Source organism: Populus nigra, chromosome 3, assembly GCF_951802175.1.
Source record: "Populus nigra chromosome 3, ddPopNigr1.1, whole genome shotgun sequence".
Lineage (NCBI taxonomy): Eukaryota > Viridiplantae > Streptophyta > Magnoliopsida > Malpighiales > Salicaceae > Populus > Populus nigra.
Window position 1 is genome coordinate 10153307 of NC_084854.1, and position 25674 is coordinate 10178980.

A 25674-nucleotide genomic window follows, 5' to 3' on the forward strand; every position below is an offset into this window, starting at 1 on the left:
AACGAATTCTCGTTATGCATGCAGCCCTATTAATTTGCATGGTTGCTGGGTCAGGCCAGCAACCATGCGGGCCTGGGCCGGACCATTTGGGTTCGGCCTGGCCCAAAAAAGAAGGAAAAGGATATGTTGGGCCGAGATCGGCCCAACTAAAGCTCCTAGGCTCGGCCTAGTTAACTGGGCCGGCCCAACCCACATATTTAATATTATATTATATTATAGTACTATATTTAAAAAAAACGAAAAAAATTCAAAAAAAATTTCAAAAATCTTTAAAAAAAATTGTGATTTTCTCAAATATTTTTCTACCAGTTTTACATAATATCGGATTGTATATTTACACTATAAAATACAAATCCGGTATTAAAATACCCAGTTTTCTCTGAAATATTTCAAAAAAAAAACATTTTGTTTTCATACGGCCAAATCCTAAAAATTTTCCAAGCATGTTTCCATTAAAAAGATTGCATCTTTTTCATGTTTTGAAAATCCAAAAAATGGATATCGTAACCAGTTTATGATCATCCATTAGGGTTTGGCCAAAATATCAAAAACCTTTCTCCAATCTTTTTTTCCTAGGATCCAGGTATGGGCTTTAATATTTGTGAGGTGTAAAATTACACGATAAAGTACACTCTCAAGTATTAAATATACAAGGTGTAAAAATGCGATGCTAAAATTCAGACTTTAGAACGGTTAGGATTTAACCCGATAAGGTAGAGACTCTTTCATGAAGATAGATCTACCTTGAGCCTTAGAAAAGACCAACGAATAGAACCCGACTTAGAAAAAAAAAATCAAACAACAATGCAGCTTACCTTAGGTAGGGTGCACTGGGGGTGATGTGTCTTCCCCTTGCACAACCAGTCTCTTACTCAGACTCTCGCAGACCATAGGTTCCTAGTGACCATAATACTAGGTGGCGACTCCTAAACATTAATCAGAGTTTTATGATTAAATCCAAGACCCTTTCCAACACACAACACCTCACAACAGGAGGCACGAAAAGTAACCTCCGTCGTCGCCAGACGACATCGCGGCGCTCGCGCCCCCGCGACAAGCTCCATGGAGCTGCCTTCTTTACAAAATTAGACTTTAGAGCGGGGTACCATCAAGTACGAGTAAATCCAAAAGACACTCACAAAATTGTGTTCCGTACCCATAATGGCCACTACGAATATATGGCCATGCCCTTTGGTCTTTGCAATGCTCCTTCCACTTTCCAAGCTATTATGAATTCTATTTTTCGTCCTCATCTCCGTCAATTCATATCAGTTTTTTTTATGATATTTTGATTTATAGCCCCAATTGGACCATGCATCTTGAACATATTACAAAGGTTTTTGAAATTCTGCGGCAACATACATTTTTTGTAAAGGCAAATAAGTGTACATTTAGGCAGTCAAAGCTCGAGTACCTCGGCCATATTATAACTAATAAAGGGGTCAAGATTGATTCAAGCAAAATTACAGCTATGGTAAATTGGTCAAGGCCAAGCACTATTTCAGACTTACGTGGTTTTCTAGGCCTTACAGGTTATTATCGAAAATTTATGCGCAACTATGGTCTGCTGGCAAAGCCATTAACCAATCTCTTGAAGAAAGGGCAATTCAGATGGAGTCAAGAGGCGGAGGCAGCTTTCCTACAGCTCAAACAAGCTATGACGACCACACCCATTTTAGTTATGCCAAATTTCGATGAATCATTTACAATTGAAATTGATGCTTCTGGAGAAGGTATTGGTGCAGTGTTGACACAGCAAGGTAAACCCCTTGCTTTCCTCAGCCGAGCACTCGGAGTGGCCAAACTTTCATGGTCAACATATGCCAAAGAAATGCTTGCCATCCTTCAGGCAATACGCACTTGGAGACCATATCTACTGGGCAAAAAGTTCTTCATTCAAATGGACTAGCGCAGTCTAAAGTATCTATTGGAGCAAAGAATTGGGACACCAGAACAACAGCGTTGGGTGGCTAAATTACTTGGCTATGACTATGAAATCATATATCACCCAGGACGCGGCAACTCAGCAGCTGATGCATTATCAAGAGTGTCTGGAAGCCCTATTCTTAATGCCTTGTCTGTGCCACAAGTAACTTTATGGGAAGACATAAAAAAGGCCTCTACTGGACACCCATATATGGAACAAATTATTCAGCAAGCTCAAAATAGTCCTGGAAAACCTTATACCTGGCGAGATGGGTTAGTTTTCTTCAAAACACGTGTTGTGGTACCTCCTCACACAGCTGTGATAGAACAATTACTACAGGAATTTCATGATACAAAGATGGGCGGCCATTCTGGTATATTGGGTACATTCAAACGTCTATCTCAGCAATTTTATTGGCCATCTATGTATCGTTCTGTCAAAGAATATGTCCACACATGCGTGACATGTCAGAAAACTAAAGCTGATAATCTTAAACCAGTTGGGCTCTTGCAACCTCTTCCTATTCCGTGTCAGGTATGGGATGATGTTACTATGGATTTTATTGAAGGTCTCCCTACTTCACATGGTCGCGATACCATTTTAGTGGTAGTGGACCATCTAAGCAAATTTGCTCACTTTTTGGCCTTAGCACATCCTTTCATAACAAAGATGGTAGCAGAAAAGTTTGTAGATGGTGTGGTGAAGCTACATGGCATGCCTCGTTCTATTGTGAGCGACAGAGATAAAGTCTTTATTAGTAAGTTTTGGCAGGAATTTTTTAAGATGTTTGGTACTCAGCTTAAGATGAGCTCAGCATATCATCCTCAAATGGATGGTCAATCAGAGGTGGTTAATCGTTGTGTGGAATAATATTTGCACTGTTTTGTTCACCAAAGACCACGACAGTGGAGCCAATTTCTTCCTTGGGGAGAGCTGTGGTATAATACAGCTTACCATTCATCAACAGGAATGACACCTTTTCAAGCTCTTTATGGGCGCTTACCACCTACATTTCCACTTTATGCTACAGGCTCTTCACCAGTTAATGAAGTTGATCATAGTCTTCAGGTACGAGACACACTGCTCAGGAATCTCAAGTAGAATTTAGCGAATGCTAGGAATCACATGAAACAGTTGGCTGATCGTGGGCGGAGGGATGTCGAATTCACAGAAGGTGACCTTGTGTATCTCAAATTACAACCTTATCGACAGCAGACTGCTTTTTGACGAGCTCATCAAAAACTTGCTTGCAAGTTTTATGGTCTGTTCCCAATTGAAAAGTGAGTCGGTGCTGTGGCCTACAAACTCAAGCTTCCGGAGGGGGCACATTTACATTCAGTTTTTCATGTGTCATTGTTTAGAAGGAAGTTGGGTGACAAAGCAGACACTAGTATGGAACTCCTACCTATTGATAAAGAAGGCACCATTGTGGTCACACCAGAAGCTGTTCTGGACACACGTTGGATTCCACATGGGGCAAGATTTATTGAGGAGAGTTTGGTGAAGTGGAAACATTTGTCTACAGATGATGCCACCTGGGAACCAACGACTGAACTGCTAACGAACCACCCAAGCTTGGACCTTGGGGACAAGCGTCCACTTGATGTGGGGGGTAATGATACGCAGCTTGGAGAGCTGCTGCCATAAAGGACCCAATGTGTCATAAAGGACCCAATGTGTCATAAAGAAGAATTTGAAATATCGTGATTAAAAGGAGTTATAAGCAAGTCAATTGGAATCATGCTTCCGATTCAATGGGAGAAAATAAAGCAACCACTTTCACATTATTTGCATTTCTATTTTGTAATATGTTATTTCCATTTCGGCGGGATTTGCTGAAAGTTGTTATGGTTTAGTTATTTATATGTATGAAGAAGAATAAAAAGGATAGCATTATTTTATCCAAACAATATTGTGGTAAATTCTCACCCTAAGAGAATCCTAACATTTCTGCAATTGTGTATCACTCTTGACTGGGACCTTATCATCCCACCACTCCTAACTCACCTTCTCTTCCTTTCTCCTCCATTACTCCTATTCCATCACTACCACCATCAACAACCCTCCACTCCATCACTAGCACAATAACAATTATCTAACTAACCCTACCAAAAGCCCACCAGAGCTGAATAATCCTCCTCCTCCTCCATTATCACTTCCTAAAGTTTCACTCAATAGAGGTTTTCTCTCTCGAAATCCTCACTACACCAACCTAGACATCAAGATTCCATATTTTTACCACCATTGAATCACCAATGCACTCCAACTACCTCTACATCAATGAAAGGTAAAGAAAACAATTAGCAAAGTCTCTAAAATAATTAATAAAAAGAAAGACGAAGGGGGAAAATCATATATTATCCCTTTAGATGAAGAATTAAATGTATATGTAGCCAGGTTCTTAAAACTTTTGGAAGGTTTTAATGAACTATTACGGGATGAGTTTGCAATTCATAATGAATTATCGGCTATTGCATAAATATTTATCATCAAGTCAAATTATAGATCGAGTGAGGCTAGTTATGATAGGATCCTGGAATGGGCGAAAAACATGTTACCTAAAGGGAATAGGTTGAAAGATAATTTGTATGATGCAAAATCCATGATGAAACCTCTTACCTATGATACCAAAAAATTGATATATGTCCAAACTTTTGCATGTTATATAAGGGTGAATATGTGAATTTTACCAAGTGCAAAACCTGTTAGCATGCTCAGTATAAACCAAATAGTTGTAAAGAAATGACACTTATCGCATATAAAAAATTAAGATATTTCACAATTACTTCTAGGCTTTAAAGGTTATTTATGTCTCAAAAGATTGTTGAGCATATGACTGACATCATTCACATGATGAGGTAAATGAAGTCATGAAACACTCTTCTAATGGTAAAGCTTGAAAGTAGTTTAATAGGGTATATCCTTAGTTTTCAGTGGAACCGTGAAATGTATATTTTGGATCATGTATAGATAGATTTAATTCATTTGGATCCTTTATTGCACTGTATTCTTGTTGACTGGTCATTCTAATAGTTTACAACTTGGCCTTAAGGAAGTGTATGAAACCAAAATTCATGTTCTTATTTATATTCATACTTGGTCCTTACAATCTAGGTAAGAATAGCTATAGGTCATCCTATGAAGAAATAGGGGAAATAAGAAATATATAAAGGAACAACCATTTCTCAATAATCAGCCTACATCTCGAGTACAAGCAGTGTCTTTTGCCTTCACCTCACAAAACTAGAAGGTAAATGATACCCCTCTAAGGTCCTAGTATGCTAATTACCTTAAATAGTTGACTGAATGAATGAAAAGATAAGAAGGATAATGACTCAAACCATGAGTAATGTGCAAGAAATGCCTAGGATGCGGTAAAAGTTATACAATAAAGGTTTAGATTCTGAAGAGCTGGGAGCAAATAGGAGGAAATTAGGTCCTAACTTAATTACTAAAAAAGGCCATAGTTATAGTAAGAAGAGAAAGAAATGACTTGTTAACCAAAACAAACAACAATATATTTTATAGGAATTGTATGAAAAGTTTAAAAAATTATCAGATGCTAAGAAAAAAATAGGATCGCAAGATGGTAGAAATAGCTCAAGCATTACTAGAAGCCTAGAAATTTAAGAAGATCAAACACTTATAAGCGGCTATTGAGTTAATAATAGTGGAATGGTTAGAAGTTCTTAATGAAATGGAGGGAATACTCCATTATAAATTTAACGATAAGAAATTATTGAAGACTACTTTTCATATTCCTTATTCCATTATAAGAATTCCTTAAATGAACATTTAGAGTACGTCAAAAATTCAGTGTTGAACATACTTCTAAATAGAGAACAGCACCCCATATACTCGTATTTATCTCACAGGGCTCTGAACCAACTCAAAGCTGTTAAAATAGATAAAGAAAAGCTAGCACGAGTGGTATCCAAACACAAATTACATTGGTATTTACGTTATAAAAAGACTCACCTTATAAAACAAATCAAGATATTCTTGGAAGATGTCTTAGATTATCTCTTACACTCCAATAGGTTCATTGAGGCACCAAAGACCCTAACTAACCTTGTTGAAGCAAATATAGAAGGTATTTACATAAGTAGCATTTTCTTGATTGATATTGTATGTAAGATATTTAAAGGTTTAATATAACTTATAATTAGCCCAAAATTGTTGAAAGTACATGCTATGACATAGTTGCGTGAAATGTGCCAAAACAATTCTTAAAATAAAATTTATGGACCCATAGGAAGAAAACATGACTATAGAAGTCCTCATTGATGATCAACTTGTGGGCAAAGATATTTATAAACCAAAAAAACAAATTACACACAGTAGCTGCCAAGGATATATTGGAGAATATCGGGAAAGTCCTGGGAGACAAGGAGTACATATGAAATGCACACGTCTTAGGGACTACATTACATTTTCAATGAAGTATCCTTTTTTATTTCATTGTTATTATTTTTTTGAAATCAAGAGATTATTTTATGAAAGTAACATTTGGCATTTGATTTTTATTAATGTTCAAATAAATATAATGTCAAATTTACCTAAAAAATGGTTGAACTCTAAAATGTGTCATAATGCTGGGGGGAAGCCCTACCTTTTTTAAACCTAGAAAATCCCTCACTTAAAACCCTAAAATCCATTATCTATGGGTAAACCTTGACCTTACCTTTATTTGACTTATAAAACCCTTCTCATTCCAAGAAAAAAGGTAAATTATGCTAAAAATAATTGAATGCTAAAAATGTTTTTAAAACATAATCAATTGATTTGTCAATATGATAATAAATGTGTACTTGAGTTATGGTTTCACTTGTTCCACCACATGTTCTCTATGATTGACCTTAAGGTTTTTCATAGTAGTTGATTACGGCTGACATTTATTCACATAAGCAAGTTTAGTTTTGAGATGAAGAAAAGACCATCTTAATTTGCCCTTCACAAACAAAATTACATTCCTTGTTGTTGTAACCCAGTTTTGGCTCATTGGCTTTTAATTTAATTTTTACAGGGTTTAAAATGTAAAATTAAAATATCAGAATTTATTTCGATGAAAAGTGTGATTTGTCAACTTGTGTGAAAATTAAGGACTACAATGTGTTTTTTTCATTCTATCTTTATCTTCAAGATAATCTATATCTTCAAGATAATAATAGTTATTCGCTTTCAAATTTGATTCTTAATCAAATTCAAACTTCAAAAAAAAGAATGAGTTTGATTGAAACTCGGTTTCTTACACGCGAAGGGACTCTGACACTATAAATACAGATCCCAGGGTATGAAAAAGGCAGAGGAAACCCCAAGAGAAGGCCATTAACAAAAACCCTAAAAAAAAGACATTTACAAAAAAAAAGGAAGGGGCACGGTTGAATCCTAGACTAGCCGCCGCTGCCCCCTCCCCCCAGCTTTTTCCTCTCTTCTTCCCTGGTCCCAAACCAGCTATTAAACGCCCCTATTCATCGATTTTCTTTTCGCCAATCTCAACCCTAAAGAGCTGCAATTCCTCATAAAAAATAAAAATAAAAAGTCTTTCTCCCTTCCAGTCACCGACCTTTAGCCTCTCTTCCCCACTCTCACTCCCCCCATTAACCATCATCCTTCATCTCAGCCTCCTCACCATAAACACAAGCCTCCACCCATCAATCCTCAGCCACGGTGAAACCGAAGGAAACACATACACAGACCATGTCCCTCATCACTTGAAAGTAGAAAAACTAGAATCCTTATCTGACTCTTTCTCCTTCTCAGTTGGTTTCTCCCCATCACAGTCTCCTTTCTCTCTTCCACAAGCTGACACACCAACTCCCCCACAGTTCGGCCAGCGCTGCACCATCTCTCTTCTCCCTGATGACAACAGCCTCTACCAATAAGTCACATTGTGCCCCTCCTGACTACGTCTGTTGTCTCCTTAGTAGAGAACAGCAGCAGCAATGCCATCTCTGTTGCACCGTGGCCTTCACCAACAACAACCAGGAATGAGCTGAGCCACCCGCCTAGTTGTAGCCACATCTTTCCTCAACCACAGCGGCAAAACCAACAGAAGCCTTCTTTCCCTTCCAGTAACGTGAGAAACAGAAACAAAAAGGAGCAACATCGACCACCCAGCGTGCCACCATTTTCCGCTTTGTCTACAACCGTAACTGAAATCAACAGCGATAATAGGTACTCATTCAGCAGCAACCTTCTCTTCCCTATAGAGGTGGTACAGATCGCAGCGACACCGAAGAGCCACCATTGGGATGACCATTTTTCAGCTGGCAAACTTGTCTCCACCGTGAATGGCGAGCAGGGTTGTCCTCCGTGAGCAGCACCCAGTCGTCTCCCTCAGCCTCGTCTCCAGCCGCAGCCTCGCCAAGTAAGTTCATCTTTCTGTATTTCATTAAATCAATTTCCCTATTACTGTTGCGTGTATGCGTGAGTGATTCACACATGCATGCAACAGTAACCAAACCAGGTCACCAGACTGGGTAGCGACCTGGCTGGGGTGAGCCAGACCCAGCCCCAAAATAAATAAAAATATTAAAAATTAAAAATATGTGCATGCATTAAAAATAAATTTATTTTATTGGTTTATTCACTGACATCACAGTCAGGAATAAAAATACTGATTTGAATTTATTTTATTTTTTTAGCTACGTAATATTTATCAACGCCAGAGTTGGAAGTATCCATAGTGGAATATTCACTGACGCCAGAGTCAAGAATATTACAAGCAACAGCAATGCAAACCATCATAGCATACACCAACAAACTTTTAGCAATTTAAGACAAAACCAGCAATGCAACTTGCTGCAAACAGGACATTTAAGGGGTGATAATATCTTCCCTTTTACGTAACCAGTCTTGTACCATAGAATCTATGTTGACTAGTTAGGGTTCCTAGTAACCATAATACTAGGTGACAACTCCTTAAACAAGATATTTTCCCCTAAAAGAACAAGATGCCAAATATCTGTTCTTTTATCAAATCAAGATTAATTTTTAATCGGTCGCTGCGATGTTCAGGTGTGACACTTGTTATCCCCTTTAAGCCTTAATATTTTCTTGAATGATAATCCATACTAGAATCACCCCTCACATCGAGGACATGTTCTAAAAGCTTTTAAACAATCAATGACACTCTCTAAATAGAAAAAAAAAGATAAGAGAAATGTGAAAGGGATAAAAGTGTTACAAAAGAGAGCCAATAGTTCATTAAGTGAAAAAAGGTTCAAATGATCATATGAAAAAAAAATGATGAAAAAAAAAGATAAACAACTCTTTAAAATGTCCCTCATAATAGTATAAAATCCAAATTTAAAGATGAAATATTAGTGACAAAGCATAATATAAAATTTGGAGAATTGAGATTGAAATGAGTTAATCTAAGTCAAAATAGCAAATCTAAGAGATCTCTACACTAGATAAGTAATCTTATGTCTTTGAACCTTTAAATACCAATTGAGCTTTATATATCCTTTCTTTCACAATCATAAAGCATAGCCTACATTACATGCCTTGAAAAGTCTTTTCAAATAAAAAAAAACTTGTTTATATTTTATGGTGTGAGCCTAAAAAATATATATTAAAAAAACAAATAGAAAAGAAGAAGAAGAAGAAGAAGAATGACCTGTTTGCGTACCACATTTTTTATGATATGGAATCATAAGATAAATGGATATGTTTAACATAACATGAAGCGAGATACTCAATTTCTGAAAAGCCAAATAACCCACTTTTGAAATCCAATCTTTTCTTTCTAAAAAGCCTATTTATCATGAAATTCATGATCCATGCAAAGTTTAATTTCGAGTTAAACTTTTTTTCTCATAATCAGCATATACCTTGTCAATTGTGAACCAAATACCCATAAAACTTTATCCTGATATTGAATGACATGTTTTGGGTCTTCGACCAAAGAAGTATCTTCACAAAAATACTTTCAAATTTACATCTCAATGATTTTATTTCAACAATTAGACTTAAATGGATGCGATCCTTGAAATTTTATGGTTAGATATCTAGGCAAGAAAGACAGTTTTTAGACAACAAGTGATCATTGATTGAATTCACAAAGTTCTTGATAAGAATGATATTAAGGCATGTGAATTGGGTAACTAACTAAATTAGCTGATAATGCTTCAATTTGAAAAACAAAATGATGACAAAGTGTGTAAGCCTCGTGGAAGGTAAACAATTAGATTATCCGAGAAGTCCTTGATAAGTGACAATGTGTGTAAGGTCAAGCTAGTTGGGGGAAAATTCAGTTTGAAGAAATCTTTTGCAATGATGATAACATAAAGACCCTTACCACAAATCATAAGTGGTAGAAGACATATTTAATGATAATGACAATGTTTACAAGCCTTTTTACAACTATTGAAAAATAAAACACATCTAAAATAACATGGATAATTTAGTCTAGAGAAATCCAAGATAATAACAATAGTTTGATAATGATCACAAACTATAAATAGTAGAAGAAATATTTGATAATGGTGTTGATATATGTGTGCCTTTTAATGACTATTTGGAGATTGAACACAACTGATCAGCTGGGAGCAAATTTATTTAAAAGAATCTATGGCATGAGATGATTTGATGAAATTTTTTATAAGTTGTTAAACGAATACCACATTTAGAAGGCATAATCCAATTAGAGGTAAATATCATGGAAGAGAAGTAATTTGTCACTATTCAAAAAGTGATTGACAAAACAAAACTTCTTGTGGCAAAAATAAAAGGGTGATATCTATTGTACAAGGTGTAGGTTGTATAATATATAATCACTTAGACAAATGATATACAAGGATAAACTCGAGTGGGCTAGTGCACTAGTGCGCTAGTGAGTTAAGTGACCGAGAAAGGCCATATTAGAAATAACGAGTTTTCATCATCAATAAGGTAGATGGATTACAAAAGAGAGGAAACCTATATTTATGACCGGGTAAATATGCATTCATGTCATCTAACCTATAATGCTTGGCATTGTTCAATGCTTTATAGAAATATATATTCATAGTGGAATCCAATAAAACTCTAATGAATTCAAGTCTAGCAAGGATCTAGGAAGATTCCTTTAAAATTCGACCCTACCACTAGGAAGTTTTGAACTCTTCAAATCAGGAGGTTTATAACTGAATCCCAGCTAAACTCTAAAATTAAGGTAGTATTTTTATCCTTCATAGATCCCAAGTTGATCCAATCATTTTCATGTAGTTCCCAAGTTGACCTTTTCATTTATATGGATCCGAAATTGATCCCTTTATCCACATGGATCCCAAGTTGATCCCATCATTTTCATGTAGATCCCAAGTTGATCTTTCTGTTTACGTGGATCCTAAATTGATCATTACATTGTTTGGATCCCAAGTTATTCCTTTCATTTACACGGATCCTAAGTTGATCCTTTTATTTTTTATCCAATTGATGTCAAGTTAATCAAGTTATTGGCATGGATCCCAAGTTGATCCCTTCATTTCATATGGATCTCGAGTTAACTTATTTTTAGATTCTTCATGAGGCTAATTGCCTTTTAAGATCCCTAGTTGATCTTTCTTAAAAGTTTCCAAGTTGACATTCCTCAAAAGATCCCAAATCAATCATTATTAAAAAAAAGATCCCAAGTCGATCATTTCTTAAAAGATCCCTAGTCAATCATTGCTTAAAAGATCCATAGTTGATCATCTTTCAAAGATCTCGATCAATTAATTTTTTAAAAGTCAATCATTCTTCAAGAGATTCCAAGTTGATCATTTTTTATAGATCCCAGTTGATCACATTTCAAAAGATCCTCAATTGATCATTTATCAAAAGATTCAAAGTCGATCATTTCTCAAAAGATTCTTAAGCAATCATCTTTCAAATATCTCTAGTTGATTATTTTTAAACATTCCTAAGTTGATCTTTCTTTGATCATTCCTTTTTTAAAAAATAAAAAATAAAAAAAATCACTTTTTTATATTATTATTCTTTACAAACTTACTGCACAAAGCCAAAAAATAAATTTCAATGTTTTTGCACTATAAGTAGTGTAAATAGAAAGCAGTTATCATAACCTAAATTTGAACTCATTTGCTCTTAGATTTTTTTTAGAGGGGGTTAAATTTAAAAATTAGAAAATTAGGGACTAATTATGATTAAGAATGTGATTTGCTAATTGTTAAGAAAATCAATGACTAAAAAATGTATGGTTTGTTTTCCTATTAAGAAAATCAGATCATCGTGATAAATTTTATTCAATTTTTTTCCTTTTCAAATTTTCTTTTCAAAATCAAATTTCAAAAGAAATAGAGATTAAACTTTTTATAACATGTGGGACTCTTTTACTATAAATATAAATGCTCATATACAAAAAACAAATAATGAAGGTCCTATGAAGAAATACACAAATTGAAAAATAAAAAATTCCCTACCAAAAACCCAATCAACCTGCATTTAACCTGATTAAACCAACCTTTATCCGCCTTCAATCCCTACTACCAGCCTCTATAACCCACAAAACCATTATCAACCACCCTCTACTAGCACAAGCAAAATACTAGCAGCCACCATCAAAGATCTAGATCTCCATAAATCACTCATAACCACTACACACTGCCACATACAAAACAATAATCTACAACTTATACTTACACAAACAAAAGTAATAGACATCGTTCATCAACACTCTAGATCTTTAGATCCATAAAAAGAATCCAAAATACACGGTCACCACCAAAATTCATCAGATGCTTCCTCTTCAAAAACAATAACTCAATTGTAAATCAACCTTATAATGCCCATCGTCGCTATAGTCAACACTAGTAGCTTGATTTCCCTTTCTTCTATAATAGCCATCACATTAAACACCATTACCAACCACGATGAAAATTTCTAAACATAAACCAAATCACCTTCCTTGACCACACAACATTCAGCCAATATACCACCACAATTGCTTCTACATTCACCTGTCATAGACATATTTGCATTACAGCGTTGCAGTTCCCCATCCTAAACCATTATTACAACCTATGTTTATAACCTAAGAAACAAACCAGTTGTCATTCACCATGCTACCTCCTCCTTCTATAACCATTAAACGCCATTAAAACCATCATACATCCATCTTCACCACTATGAACTTACCATTACCTAGCTCAGTATCATTAAGCAATCCTAACTAAATTAAACCCATCAACAACCAAGCCATCATCCTTCATCACACTCTAGAATAACCTCCACTAGATTCTTCTCCTTAAAAAAAAACAAAAACCCAATTCCTTTTTTATGATGTCTCAAAATCTAGGAATATAAATAAAAGATTATTTAGTGTTTGAGATAGTGGTTAATCAATATGTTCACGTACTTGGACTTTTTCTTTTTAATCTAAGGAACTTCAGGCTTACAATAAAAGTTTTGAGTACCTGTAAAAACAAACTCAATCGGGAGGCTCAAAGACCCTCCGATGATAAAGTTAGTATCTTTATGGAAAATGTATTAAATAACTTAAAAATGTCTTAAATTCCAGGAACAAAGATGTTTGTTTTTGAGTTTTAAGTTTATTAACGCTCTGAAATCGAAGTATTTTTTATCTTAAGAGATAAAAAGTTGTGAACTTTTTATTTTGAAGGTTTTATGGTATATCTATAACCCATGAGTCTTGTCCTTTTATAAAAAAGAGGGTTTGAAGTGTAATTTTACCTTAAGAGCATTTAATGAGGGATAAATATTCCTTGCATCTGTATTAATGTTTAATGAAAATATGATGAGTCCCTAGATGACTTTTATACACCTAAAAGGTGCAAGGAGATTAGGATCCAAGACGCCAAATGTAGTTGAGCCCATGAAGGTTGAGCTCTTCACAAAGGGAGGTGGGTCCTTCCCTTGGTGAGCCTAAGTGAGGTTAGGTTCGTCCCTTGGGTAAGTCCAAAGGAGGTTGGGTTCGTCCCTTAGGCGTGCCCTATATAGAGGATGCTTATTCTCTTGGGTGTATGAGGGAGGATGGTTTGGTGGTGTGCCCAAGAAGGATGGTCATTTCCTTGGGCGTGTCCAAGGAGGATACTCATTTCCTTGGGGTGCCTATGGAGGATGGACATTTCCTTGGGCTAGGACTTGGCACACTACCATGCCCAATCGTGGCTGGATCTGGCTAGCGCTAAATCGAGCACATTTTCACTAAGGTGTGCTTGTGTTCCATAAAATTCATAATCGTAAATCTTTCTTGATTCAGTGGTTTTTGGTAAAGATATACTGATAAAAACTTGGTTCATCACTTTTATTCTCTAATATGCCAAGTTAACCTTAATTTCCTTCGTTCTTGTCAACTACACATAAAATTCACCAACAAATCTTGGCTGAATTTTGATAGTTTTAAAGAATTTATGTGAGAAGATTTATTTGGGGCTATATTCACATGTGTTTATTTCATGATTTATATAAGGTACGTGAAAAGCACGAACCTTTTAAACCAGGATCTCCAAGTGTTGCTAGTTGGTACTGCGTGGATTCCAAATGCCAACAATGTTCTAAGTCCTTGTTTTAGAAAATCTTTGATGTTTTTTTTGTTATCCCAATGGTCAATTTTGGTTCTATTTTTTTTATTTTCTTTATTATTATATTGTAATCCTTGTAATAGTTGACAACAACAACAATAATAATGAATAAGCATATGAGGACTAAATTCACGCCCGATTCGTGGATACCCCTAGAAATTTATAATCACTAGGGAATTTTATGTGTATGGAGTGATAAAAAAAAAATCCAAACCCCATTATTAGGATTGAAAACTAAATAATTTCAATGTCCATCAATTTTCTTTGACTTTTATATGCATTTTGATTTTATATCTCTTATTTTAATTTCATAATAATTTCCTTCTTAAAAAAAAATGGTAGGAATATTTTTGTACATAAAAAAGATTTTTTGATTATGTGTTTCTTTATGTTTGTTTGCTTTTCTCATTATTTTTTTAATAATTAAAAATAAATTAAACTAATTTTTCTAAAAAGTGCATATCAATTTGTGAGTTGATAGGTGCCTTGAAAATACCCTTTTGACTTTCTTTTTTTATCCAACAGTAAAACATTATCCTACTAATACAGTCATCTATACGGTGATAACGTTAAAAAAAAAACAAAAGTTAAAAATATGTAGCATGTTCTTTAATAAATAGATGTTATTTTCATTTATTTTAGTGAGAATTCATGATAGGAATTATTTAGAATATATTCCTTTATACCATAATGAGTTTTAATTTGGGTCGAGTTAACATAATTTCAAAAGGTCCATTGAGAATGAGTGATGACCCATACACCTATTTTGAGACATGATGAAGGAATGAGCTTAAAAGCCTAGTTTAATATTCATCATCCTCTAGGGTCCAACACTCGCATTTTAGACCTCGCATTTTAAAAGTGAGAATCAAACCTTGTAGTCATACTTAATCCTAAATCATTGTCCTATGTTTTTATTTTCAAGAATATGTTAGTTTAGACAAACAAATAGAAAGACCTAATGGGTAAATTATCACAAATTAGAACATAAAAGTAATTTACCTTAGGTAGTATATTTTAGTGTTATCCATCTTTCTTTTAGTATAACTAGTTCTTATTTTAAAATATCTGAAAACCAATTAGGGTTCCTTATACTATAAACTATGTGGCAACTCCTTATTCATTTTTATCATTTTTATATTCGTCATGATATTAGGTGTGACACCAAAAATTTAAATTTTTTAGCCAAAATATTAATTTATACTCTATTGAAATAAATTTTCAACCATTTGAAATAAGAAGGAAAAAATATACTTCTTCAATCTAAACTTTTTTTTTATTAATGCACCTCTTGATTGTTATAACGGAAATATATTTTTTACTTTCAAACATTATTTTCTAAATAAAAATCCATCATGGTCTTAAAAACAAATTAAAAAAACTAGTAAAATAAAGTTTCAATATTTTCTATATGAGTGAAAACAAAAAAAAAACAATAAATGTGATAAAATTATGTCAAAAATCTATTAAAAATTTTAAAAAAACATAAATTTTTATTTTAATTGAATATTCATGATTTTTTTTTCATATTTCATACATAATAATTGGAAAAAACATTTTTGCTAACATTTCTATTAAAACCTATAATATTATTTGAGAACCATGGAAAAATTGAATAATAATTGAAATATAATATTACGTTTCTTTTATAGTGCATTTAAATCTAAATCCAAAAAATATATATATAAAAGGGTCAAGCCCTAGTATTAAACCTAATACACAAAGAGCCAAACATGTGCTGGTTTATAAGCCAAGCCCACACAATTAGCTTTCTTTATTTTTTCTTTTTTTAATGGGCGAATGACATGTTGCTCATCCTTTTCTTTTTTAAAAATAAAAATAACAATAAAAAATGTGGTGTCTATAAAGACAAATGATGTATCATTTGCTTGTTTAGATTTTAACCACCGGAGAGGTGCCTATAAAATCAAGATACATGGTGTTTTGATCTTAGAAATCCATTTTTAAAACCTTTTTTTTTTTTTCCAAAAAGCATCTAATAAACATCTTTTGTACCTCAATAAACTAATCTGTTAACTCAAAAAACCTCTAAAGTTGTCCAAAAATATAAAATCAAATTGGAATTTTTTTTTCTCAACCTTAATATATTTTTCCAATAAGAAGAAAGTCTAAAAACAACTTAATGAAACTCGTCTCTCTAAATGGAATTTGTTGACACCAAGATTGATCTTTTTTGTTGTTGAAATGTGGCTAATCAATGATTTTCTTTCTCATTTACCGTTTTTGATGAGCTTCTCTTTCGTCTCTTAAACTCAAAAGTTTAAAAATAAATAAAATAAATTTTTAGATGAAAATTAAACTTGAAAAAACTAAAGGAATGTTGAGAACAAAAAAGGAAAGTAATGGATCAAAAGGAAGTTTCTCATGATAATTTGAGTTTGGCCACGAGGTTTCACCTTGTTTTGCACTTTGATCATTTTCTGTTGAGATTTATCTTTTTCTATAAATTATAAAAACGTTATGGAAATATATTATAATAAAACCGTGTTATGGGATTTTAAAAAATAAAAAAAAGGAAAAAATAATTCTAATATGAGAAAATTGTCTAAAAATATTTTAAATGAAATACAAATTGGATGATATAATTGAAGTTATTGTAAGTATTTTTTATATCTAAAAAGAAAAAAAAATCACAAATATTAAAAAAAAGAGCAATGAAATGAAGTTATACAATGTTATTAAACACAATTTAATTTGACTGATTAACTCGAGATTAGCTCGACTTGAGTGTCAAGAAAAAATAATTCAAAGTTGATCTGGTTAACTTGTAATATAATCTAATCAAATCTCAATTTTTATTTTTTAAAAATATATTTAAATATTATTTTTTAAAAATAATTTTTTTAATTAATCCTAATAAAAACCCTTATTGGATTAGATTTAATAACTATAAATTTATATGGGTTGCTATTTGTGTTGTTGGAACTAGAATGAGGTAATAATTGCATATATATATATATATATATATATTATATTTTCAAGGTCACCTACATCACTTTAATAAAAAAGTAAGAGTTTGGCGATAACTATTATTTTTTAAAATATATTTTATTTGAAAATATATTAAAATATGCATATATATATATATTAAATTTATTTTTGATATCAGAACATTAGAACAATTCAAAAATATCAAAAAAAAATTTCAAGAAAAAAATAAAAAAAGCAAACTTTTTTAAAAATATTTTTGAAATGTAAAAACAAACAAACTTTAATATGTATATATTAGCAATATTTCATTTTAACTTTTGCTCTTATAATGTTTGGTGTTATAATAATATTTATTTTTAAAAATAAGTTTTATTTGAAAATATATTAAAAAAATATATTTTTTTAAAAAATATTTTTGATATTATTCTATTAAAAATATTTTAAAAAAATATTTTTTTAAAAAAATAGATAATCCTCAAAAACAGACAGCCAACTTCACTGCCTCACAGTCAAATAAAATAAAAAACTCTCAATTTATATTTATTTTAAAAAAACCCCTCTCCAATCGAGATCCACGCCTGTTCTATCTATCTCCCCTTTAAGTAACCAAATCACCCCCTCTTCGAATTAGTGTCGCGTCTTTGACCTTGGCCTTCCTTTGGTCCCTACTACTGCACCATTCAAATTTAAATACCACTTCTACTTATTCTTCAGCCATTTAATATATAAGCCGCCGCCTGAATCCGCCACGAGAGCCGCCGAGCTTGTCGGCGATCATCGGCGCTTTCTATTTCATTCCGTTCACTTCTCTCCTTTGTAAGCATCTCTCTTTCTCGTGTATGGATATCAAATATTGGTTTTAAGGTTATAGTACATTTTCCTACCCTATTCTGATTTATTTATTATTTTCCTTTTTATTTTTAATTTGATTTTTCACTTGAGCACGGTTTGAAAGAAATTAAATCGAATTAAATCGAATCGATATTTTGTTTTTTTCATTAATTTAATTGCATATATAAACGAGACACAGGAAAGATATTTGATAAATATCCTATTTAATTATTTCTTAAGCTAGGGTTTCTATTATTATTGTTATGTTTTGAAATCAGTGTTTATGTTGATGCCTTGCTATACCTTTTTTCTTTTTGCTTTCAAATTATTTTGATCCAGTATGCACCTGCAAATATTTTGCTAGTTGCAAAGAGAACATTTCCGTATGGAGGTTTGCAAAATCCTGCTAGTTGTGTTGGAAACTTCTGTAAAGTGTTATCTATTATATAGGAGTTTAAGCAGTAGAAACTTAGTAGCAGTACTTAAATGGTCGTGGAAAAGGTGGATGTGATTGCTGTTTATGGCCCCTTTTTTTTTTAAGATATAATTTTTTTTCTTTCTCATTTTGATGTTAATGGTGGTTTGTGTACCTAGGTATGTTGATGCAATGCACGTGTATTTTTCGAGGGCTTTCATCTTTTTTTACTTCCTTTTTAGTTGATAGAAGTCTTCTTTTTGGTCTGTGGCGTAAGTGCATTGTTTTGGTTTAACAGGGTATAGTTGGCAATTCATTTGTCCTGATTAAAGATGGGCAGCCAACCAGCTCCATTTTCAGATATTGGCAAAAGAGCCAAAGGTATCTCTTTTATAATATGTTTACTAGGAACCATTCGGTCATATGTTCTTGAGATACTAGATATGCTCATGTATGCTAGCACATGCATGTTTTGATTTGTTCATCTGTGTATATGTGTTAATGCTTAATGGTTTAATTTGGTGTTTACTGTTGAAATCAAGTTTAATCAATTTTTATGGTAGGATAGGGAAAGGTGCCTTTTCGTATTAAACTGTTGAAGTGGAAATTAATTCCACCCTTTATTTATATTACCTTAAGTAACACATTACACCATTTGGGCAGAAAATACCTGTGACCATGCCTTTGGACTTCAGGTAGCAATCCTGCCTGTAGAATATTTTAGGTATTGATACTGTGAAATGTATACAACTCATGGTACTAAGCACCTTTGTGTGGAGTACGTATGGAGTTCAGATGTATACTGCATCCATGGTGGTGCTTCATTGTTATGGATATGATAAATGACCTTGTAACATCAATAGAATCATGTCTAAACCCAAATATTACAGTCAAATGCTTGTCCTAGATGCTCAGATTGTCAGACAATACAAAAGACTTCTCTTACTATATTCTTTTTCCTTAGTTGTAGCAACTTTTCATGTATATTGTCTGTCATTGTTAGCTTCTGTGGTGACTGAATTAGGCTTTTCAATTTGGCTATGGATATAAATTCTAATTTCTTGCAAACATTGCTTATCTTATGCAGATCTTCTGACCAAAGATTACAACTATGATCACAAGTTTACCCTGTCAATTCTGAGTTCTACTGGAATGGTACCATTGAATTTTACTTTTCCTTATTTAAGTTGCTAATTTATTTAATTCCTTTCGTAATAACATCTAGCTGTTTGAGTTGGTTGGTCTGGTTATTTTGGATTTTACACCAAAATGCTTTAGCATATGGTTTTACTGAATTAAGACAGCGAGCTGTTGGGATGGTACCATCTGATTTTACTTGTCATTATCCATGCTGCTAATTTGTTTGGTGCTTTTTGTAATAATATTTAGCTGTATGGGACATGTTTTTCTGGTTTATTTCAGATTTGACACCAAATGCTTTAATATACTGTTTTACTTAACTCTCTTGTTATGGAATTGAGCCATTTTAACTATTCAAATATTTGGCTTGATTCTATTGTATTTTTTATATGTTATTACTGTAATGATTATGCACTTGTGAGGCATCAGTGTGGGATCAATAAGATTCTAGAATATAGTAGTTCTGTTGGATAAAGAATAGTTCAGTGGTCCATCTTTGTCCACTGAACTATTCTTTATCCAACAGAACTACTAGATTCTAGAATATTCTAGGTTGTGATGCTATCTAATTTTATCTTTAAAATGTATGTGCAGGGCTTTACAGCTACAGGTTTGAAGAAGGATGAAGTTTTTGTTGGTGATATAAATACATTGTACAAGAGCAAAAATACTGTTGTGGATGTGAAAGTTGATACCTATTCTAATGTAAGGAGAGAAGTTCTAGTATTGAGTCTGAATTTATGGCGTTTTCACTCACCTAGCTAAAATTAATTTCTTACTCTTGCTATGGTCTTTTGGACATACTGTCAGTGCTCCATTATTTGCATTGAAGCATGCCTTGATACCATGCTAATCTGTTTCCATGTGTTACTCTTTGACAGGTGTCTACCAGAGTGACTGTCAATGACATTTTACCCAGCACTAAAGCAGCATTTAGTTTCAAAATACCTGATCACAAGTCTGGCAAGGTCAGTGCATTTTCAATTGTGCAACAAAAAAATAAATAAATTGCATGCTGCATGGAACTGACAGAGATGCATTTGTTTTGGAACTTATTTGTTCCTTGCATGAGTCCCAGTATTTTTTGCTACTTTCAGAATTTGATAATCTTGTCGTCACTGTATGTTATATAGAGCCTTTTCATGTTGCTTAAAGTGGAAAGTCTATCTAGTTGTCATTCATTTGGTCCATAATTGGGTACTGACAGTTTCCTTTTACTTGTTACAAGGAGATGTACCATCCTATTATTTAATGTGATTTGCAACTCAACCCAAAGTTTTAAATAACTAAAGAAGGCATAAAGCTGAATAAAACTAAACAAGCTTTTGCTGCTTGTAAAAAATGGTAATATAAGCAAGTGATTGAATTGATCTATTTAATAATACCCTAATCCAGCGTTTTCGAAGGCGAAAGGCACTAAAAGGCACCAAACTTGTAAAATGCCCGAGGCGCTCACCCAAATGAACCAAGGCAATATGCTATAGATTAAAAAAATATATATGTATAATAGTACATTATATTATACAAATCTAAAATATATAGCTTCCCAATTAAGATTAGATCATTAGAAAATCAAAAGAAAATATAAAATACCATAACATAGTCGTACAAAGTTATATTTTTCACCCTTAAAACAAAATAAGATAGTTTAAAGTAACAAGTAGCCAAATAGATTAAAAAGCAATCTTAAATATCATGATCATTATTCATTAATTTTCAAAAACATCTTCATTCATGCTTTCTTGTTTTGTACCTGTGTTGTTGTTCTCAGACTCTGTTCAACGCAAAGCGTGGCTGATGTTTCTCTTCAAGTGTCCTTCCTTTACCCTAATCTTTGTTTTTTTACAAAAAAAACCCCAAGTTGTTTCTTGTGATAAGTTAAAAAATGGACAAATAGGTCAAAAATTAAATCAGTTAAAAAAAGAAGAAAAATCCAACCTAAAAAGAAGTATTTCATTCAAGCACTTGCTTTAATGCCTGATGCCCACTCATAAGTCGCTCGCCTAGGCAGCGGTTCATTGAAATTCATCGCTTGAGGCTAATAAAGGCATTGTCGCCTCGCCTGGAGTGCCTAGGCGAGCTCCTTATCGCCTCTTGACAATGCTGCTAATTAAATATGAAAGGTAAAATACCCATTGAACATGGAACGTCATAATTGCAGCAGATATAATATTTTTATGATTGTTTTCCCCAATAGAACATGGTTAGTACTAGAATTAAACAAGCAATACCTGCATATAGAAGAAGAGGGAAAAAGCAAGGATTAAGCTCAGATCTAACAGTATCCTAGTGAAATAATTAAGTGAAAGGTAAAATTCCCCTTGAACTTGGAGATTCATGATTGCAGCTGTTACGATATTTTGTATCATCATTGTCCTCCAATAGAACATGGTTAGTTATGTTATAAATATGAAAAAAAAAATTAAGGCAAATTCATCATGAAATCAGTAAAGCCTTGTTTTTCTCTAATTGATAAGCACTAACCAGAAACACACATGCGCGCACACACACACAAATAATAATAAAAAAAACCCTTCAGCCATGCTTTGATGATTCCTATGATCATGCACATGACAATCTTTCAAACTTTGCCAGTTGAGGTTTTTCTTGAAATAAGGAAATTAAGCTTTAAAGGTTGTTAATTAAGAGGACACTAAAACACTTGAAATAATGTAAATTAAGTGAGCCATTAACTTGAAAAAGGCCCAAAACATGGCTGCCATGCAAGTTCACTGCCTCCAATGTTCTGAAATGCCAAACAGCAGTGATAAGGTTGCAACCTTTTAAACACATGTTTACCATATTTCAAATCCCAAAATGTGAATTTTAGTGTTAAAACACTTTTTTAACAACCATGGTTGGTGTGATGCCCAGCAAGGGTTAGATTTTTCAGATACGGTTGCTGAAATAATGCTTTCATTTGAATTTGGAGTGTAAGATCTTAATATCTATAATAATAATCTGAATGACTACATCTCTGGAATCCTTCCTTAAACTTCATGAGATACTATAGAACTGAATTGGGGCAGGCAGATTAGATAACTCTTATGTGGTAATGACTCTGCTTGCTTGCCTGCTAGTTCTCTTAAAGTAGGATTTTTTGATAATCTGATTCCTATGAATCTGTGAAAAAAACCGTCCATTATAGTCATTTAATGAAGTCTGTAATTCCTGTTTTACTTTATTTGTGGCCATGAGAATGAATTACAAAAGTGAAATATTTGTGGCAATATTTCCTTGCGAGTATATGTAACCTCCTTGCTTTAAATTAACTAGATTTACCTGAAAAGATGAACTAGTGGAAAGAAGCACCAATTTTTTTAAAAAAAATTAATCTGGAATAGGTTTAAGATGGTAGAACATGATAACTAAGAAAATTTCATTAGATTTCATTTTGTTGCAGAAACACTTGCTAACCGTGGATAACCTTAGGAAATGGTTTGCTGAAAATCTGACTTATTCTTGTCTGTTGTGCCTCAGCTGGATGTGCAATACTTTCATCATCATGCAGCCATCGAGTCCAGCATTGGCCTCAATCCAAATCCTCTTTTGGAGTTCTCAGCTGCAATTGGAAGCAGTAATCTTAGTTTGGGCGGTGAAGTTGGATTTGATACTGCCTCCTCTTCATTTATCAAGTATAATGCTGGGATTGGCTTGAACGAGCCAGATTTCTCTGCTGCACTTTTACTGTAAGCATACAGGATGCTTGATATCTCTGTATAAAAGAGTATTTATTCCCTGTTTAAATATTTTATATGGTGCGTCTTTTTGTCTTAAAAGGTATTTGCTTTTTTGTAAAATTTGCCAATTGTTATTTTGCTATGAAATATGGACACCTAATTAGCTGTGAGCATTTCTGGATGTCAGATCCTGCATGGTACTTGTGACATGTGACAGTGAACAGAGTGCTTAACACTATGTTAAACAAGTCAGAGTGGTGCTTTGCTGATTCGTATTTTCACTTTTTAGATTGGCACTTCTGAATTTTTACGCTCATATTGGCAGGCTGTTTTTTGCAATGCCTTTCAATATTTGTTACCCATGCAAAAAAAAAGTTTTTTTTTCCGCTGCCAAGCTGAGTAATCTCCATATAAAGACAATGAATATTCTTAAAATGCAGCAGTTACTGTTTTTAGATGTTTTTGTAGTATCTCAGGTACTTGTTCTTTTTCAGTATATATTCTTGTGGTAGCCTTTTTAAGTCATTAAATTAACATTATGAAAATGCCTTGAGGACTTTGAGTTTTTACATGCAAACCTTGTGCAGGTTGATCCTGAAAGCAAGAATTATAATGCATTAGATTACTGAATCAGAGCTGAATGGGACCGTAGGTTATATTAGTCCTGACTAAGTGTTAAACATTCTGTTGATATTCATGCAACTAGAGACTTGTAGTCATGATGAGTAATCACTTTCTATTCACCATATCTTTATTAAATGCATCCCTGGTTTTCAAAACATTTATGGTGCTTGAACGATAAACATTTATTTCATAAAATCCTCTTTCACATGGATTCTGACTTGATTCTTAGTGAGTTCAATGAGATCTTGGAAATCATAACTCATCAGAAGCACAGCTAATTATGCTTCATAGGTATTAGGGGTTATTATTGTGATTTTCATTTTAAATATGCATCACTTGTTTGTGTTTCTTTGTATTGATAATGATTGCTATTTGTTGGTTTAAAGTTCTGCATTGACTCACCTTTAAATTGACTCGTCTTTTTTGCTACGTAGGACGGACAAAGGACAAACTCTTAAGGCATCTTATGTTCATTCAGTGAATCCCTTCCATTCAGTTGCTGCTGAAATGACTCACAGGTTTTCCTCCCTTGAAAACAGTTTTACCATTGGAAGTTCTCATTCAGTGGATCCATTTACAGTGGTAAAAACACGATTCTCTGATAATGGTAAGGCTGCAATGCTATACCAACATGAATGGAGACCCAAGTCGCTGATAACCTTTTCAGCTGAGTATGACTCGAAGGCCACCCATGCAGCAAACCCAAAGTATGGTATTGCTCTCGCTCTGAAGCCATGAATGTGAAATCACTTTCTATTCTGCTCAGCCACTTGAATTCAAGAACACTTGTATCGTTTTATATTTTTTTTCCCTGAGCCCAAGGAAGGTTAAGTTCTTACCACAACATATTGGTAAAACCAAAAGATAAGTCAATGATGAAAGGTTCTCAAGTAGTGCTTGGGAGATTGATTGAACCCAATTTTGATAAACTGTTGAAAAAATCACGAGATCCTAATACCATTTTTTGCAGTTGAATTTCCAATGCTATAGTGCACGGGATGCATCATCTCCCTGGATTTTTCAGCTCTATGATGTCTAATGGAAATTGGAATATATGATTTTTTCCTTTTTGGCCGGTTGATTCACTGCCATAATAGTTACTGGTTTGTCTGTGTTGTCTTTGTATTCTTTATCGGTAAGCATGTATGCGTGTGATTGCCTTAATTCTTACTATCTAGTCTTTCCTCTACCCGATCTGGAAGGGGACTAGGTAGCTACATGATTTGGATCCTTGCGTTCTCTGGTCCTTTAGAGACCAGGCGTTTGCTTAAATCACTTGAATGGAAATCGAAAACAAAACACTCTTCATCAGTATTTGAAATGTACTTTCGATCACTGGGATTTGAAGTTATTTGTAATTATGCAAATTCGAATTTTCACTAACCACCAGTACGTACGTGATTTATTTGGAATCTCTGGCGGCTTAATGAACAATTTATCAAAGCACCTATAATCTCAGTCTCTGCTAAGCTTTGCTGCTGGAATCAGTCCAAGGTGTGCAGTTAGGAGACAGGAATTCTGTGGCCATGTTTTTGCATAAAATAAATAGTACTGATTATAGGAATCTCCAATTTA

The 25674-nt window shown here is 33.5% G+C and overlaps 1 protein-coding gene across 1 annotated transcript; it reads left to right on the forward strand.

Annotated features, from left to right (window-relative positions):
* Nucleotides 1–17981: 17981 nt before the first annotated feature.
* Nucleotides 17982–25081, forward strand: LOC133688110 (mitochondrial outer membrane protein porin 4). The gene is made up of 7 exons (XM_062107499.1): nt 17982–18225; nt 18954–19036; nt 19743–19810; nt 20390–20500; nt 20677–20763; nt 23276–23484; nt 24534–25081. Exons 2-7 carry the CDS (start codon nt 18988–18990, stop codon nt 24835–24837), a joined length of 828 nt encoding a protein of 275 aa, XP_061963483.1. The 5' UTR covers nt 17982–18225; nt 18954–18987; the 3' UTR covers nt 24838–25081.
* The last annotated feature ends 593 nt before the right edge of the window (nt 25082–25674 follow it).

Bases quoted from the DNA above. Each gene is read 5' to 3' on its own strand.
- LOC133688110 (XM_062107499.1), top strand. From the start codon at position 18,988: ATGGGCAGCCAACCAGCTCCATTTTCAGATATTGGCAAAAGAGCCAAA. The intron at 20,501-20,676 runs GTAAGGAGAGAA...ACTCTTTGACAG, and splicing joins AAGTTGATACCTATTCTAAT to GTGTCTACCAGAGTGACTGT. The intron at 20,764-23,275 runs GTCAGTGCATTT...GTTGTGCCTCAG, and splicing joins CTGATCACAAGTCTGGCAAG to CTGGATGTGCAATACTTTCA.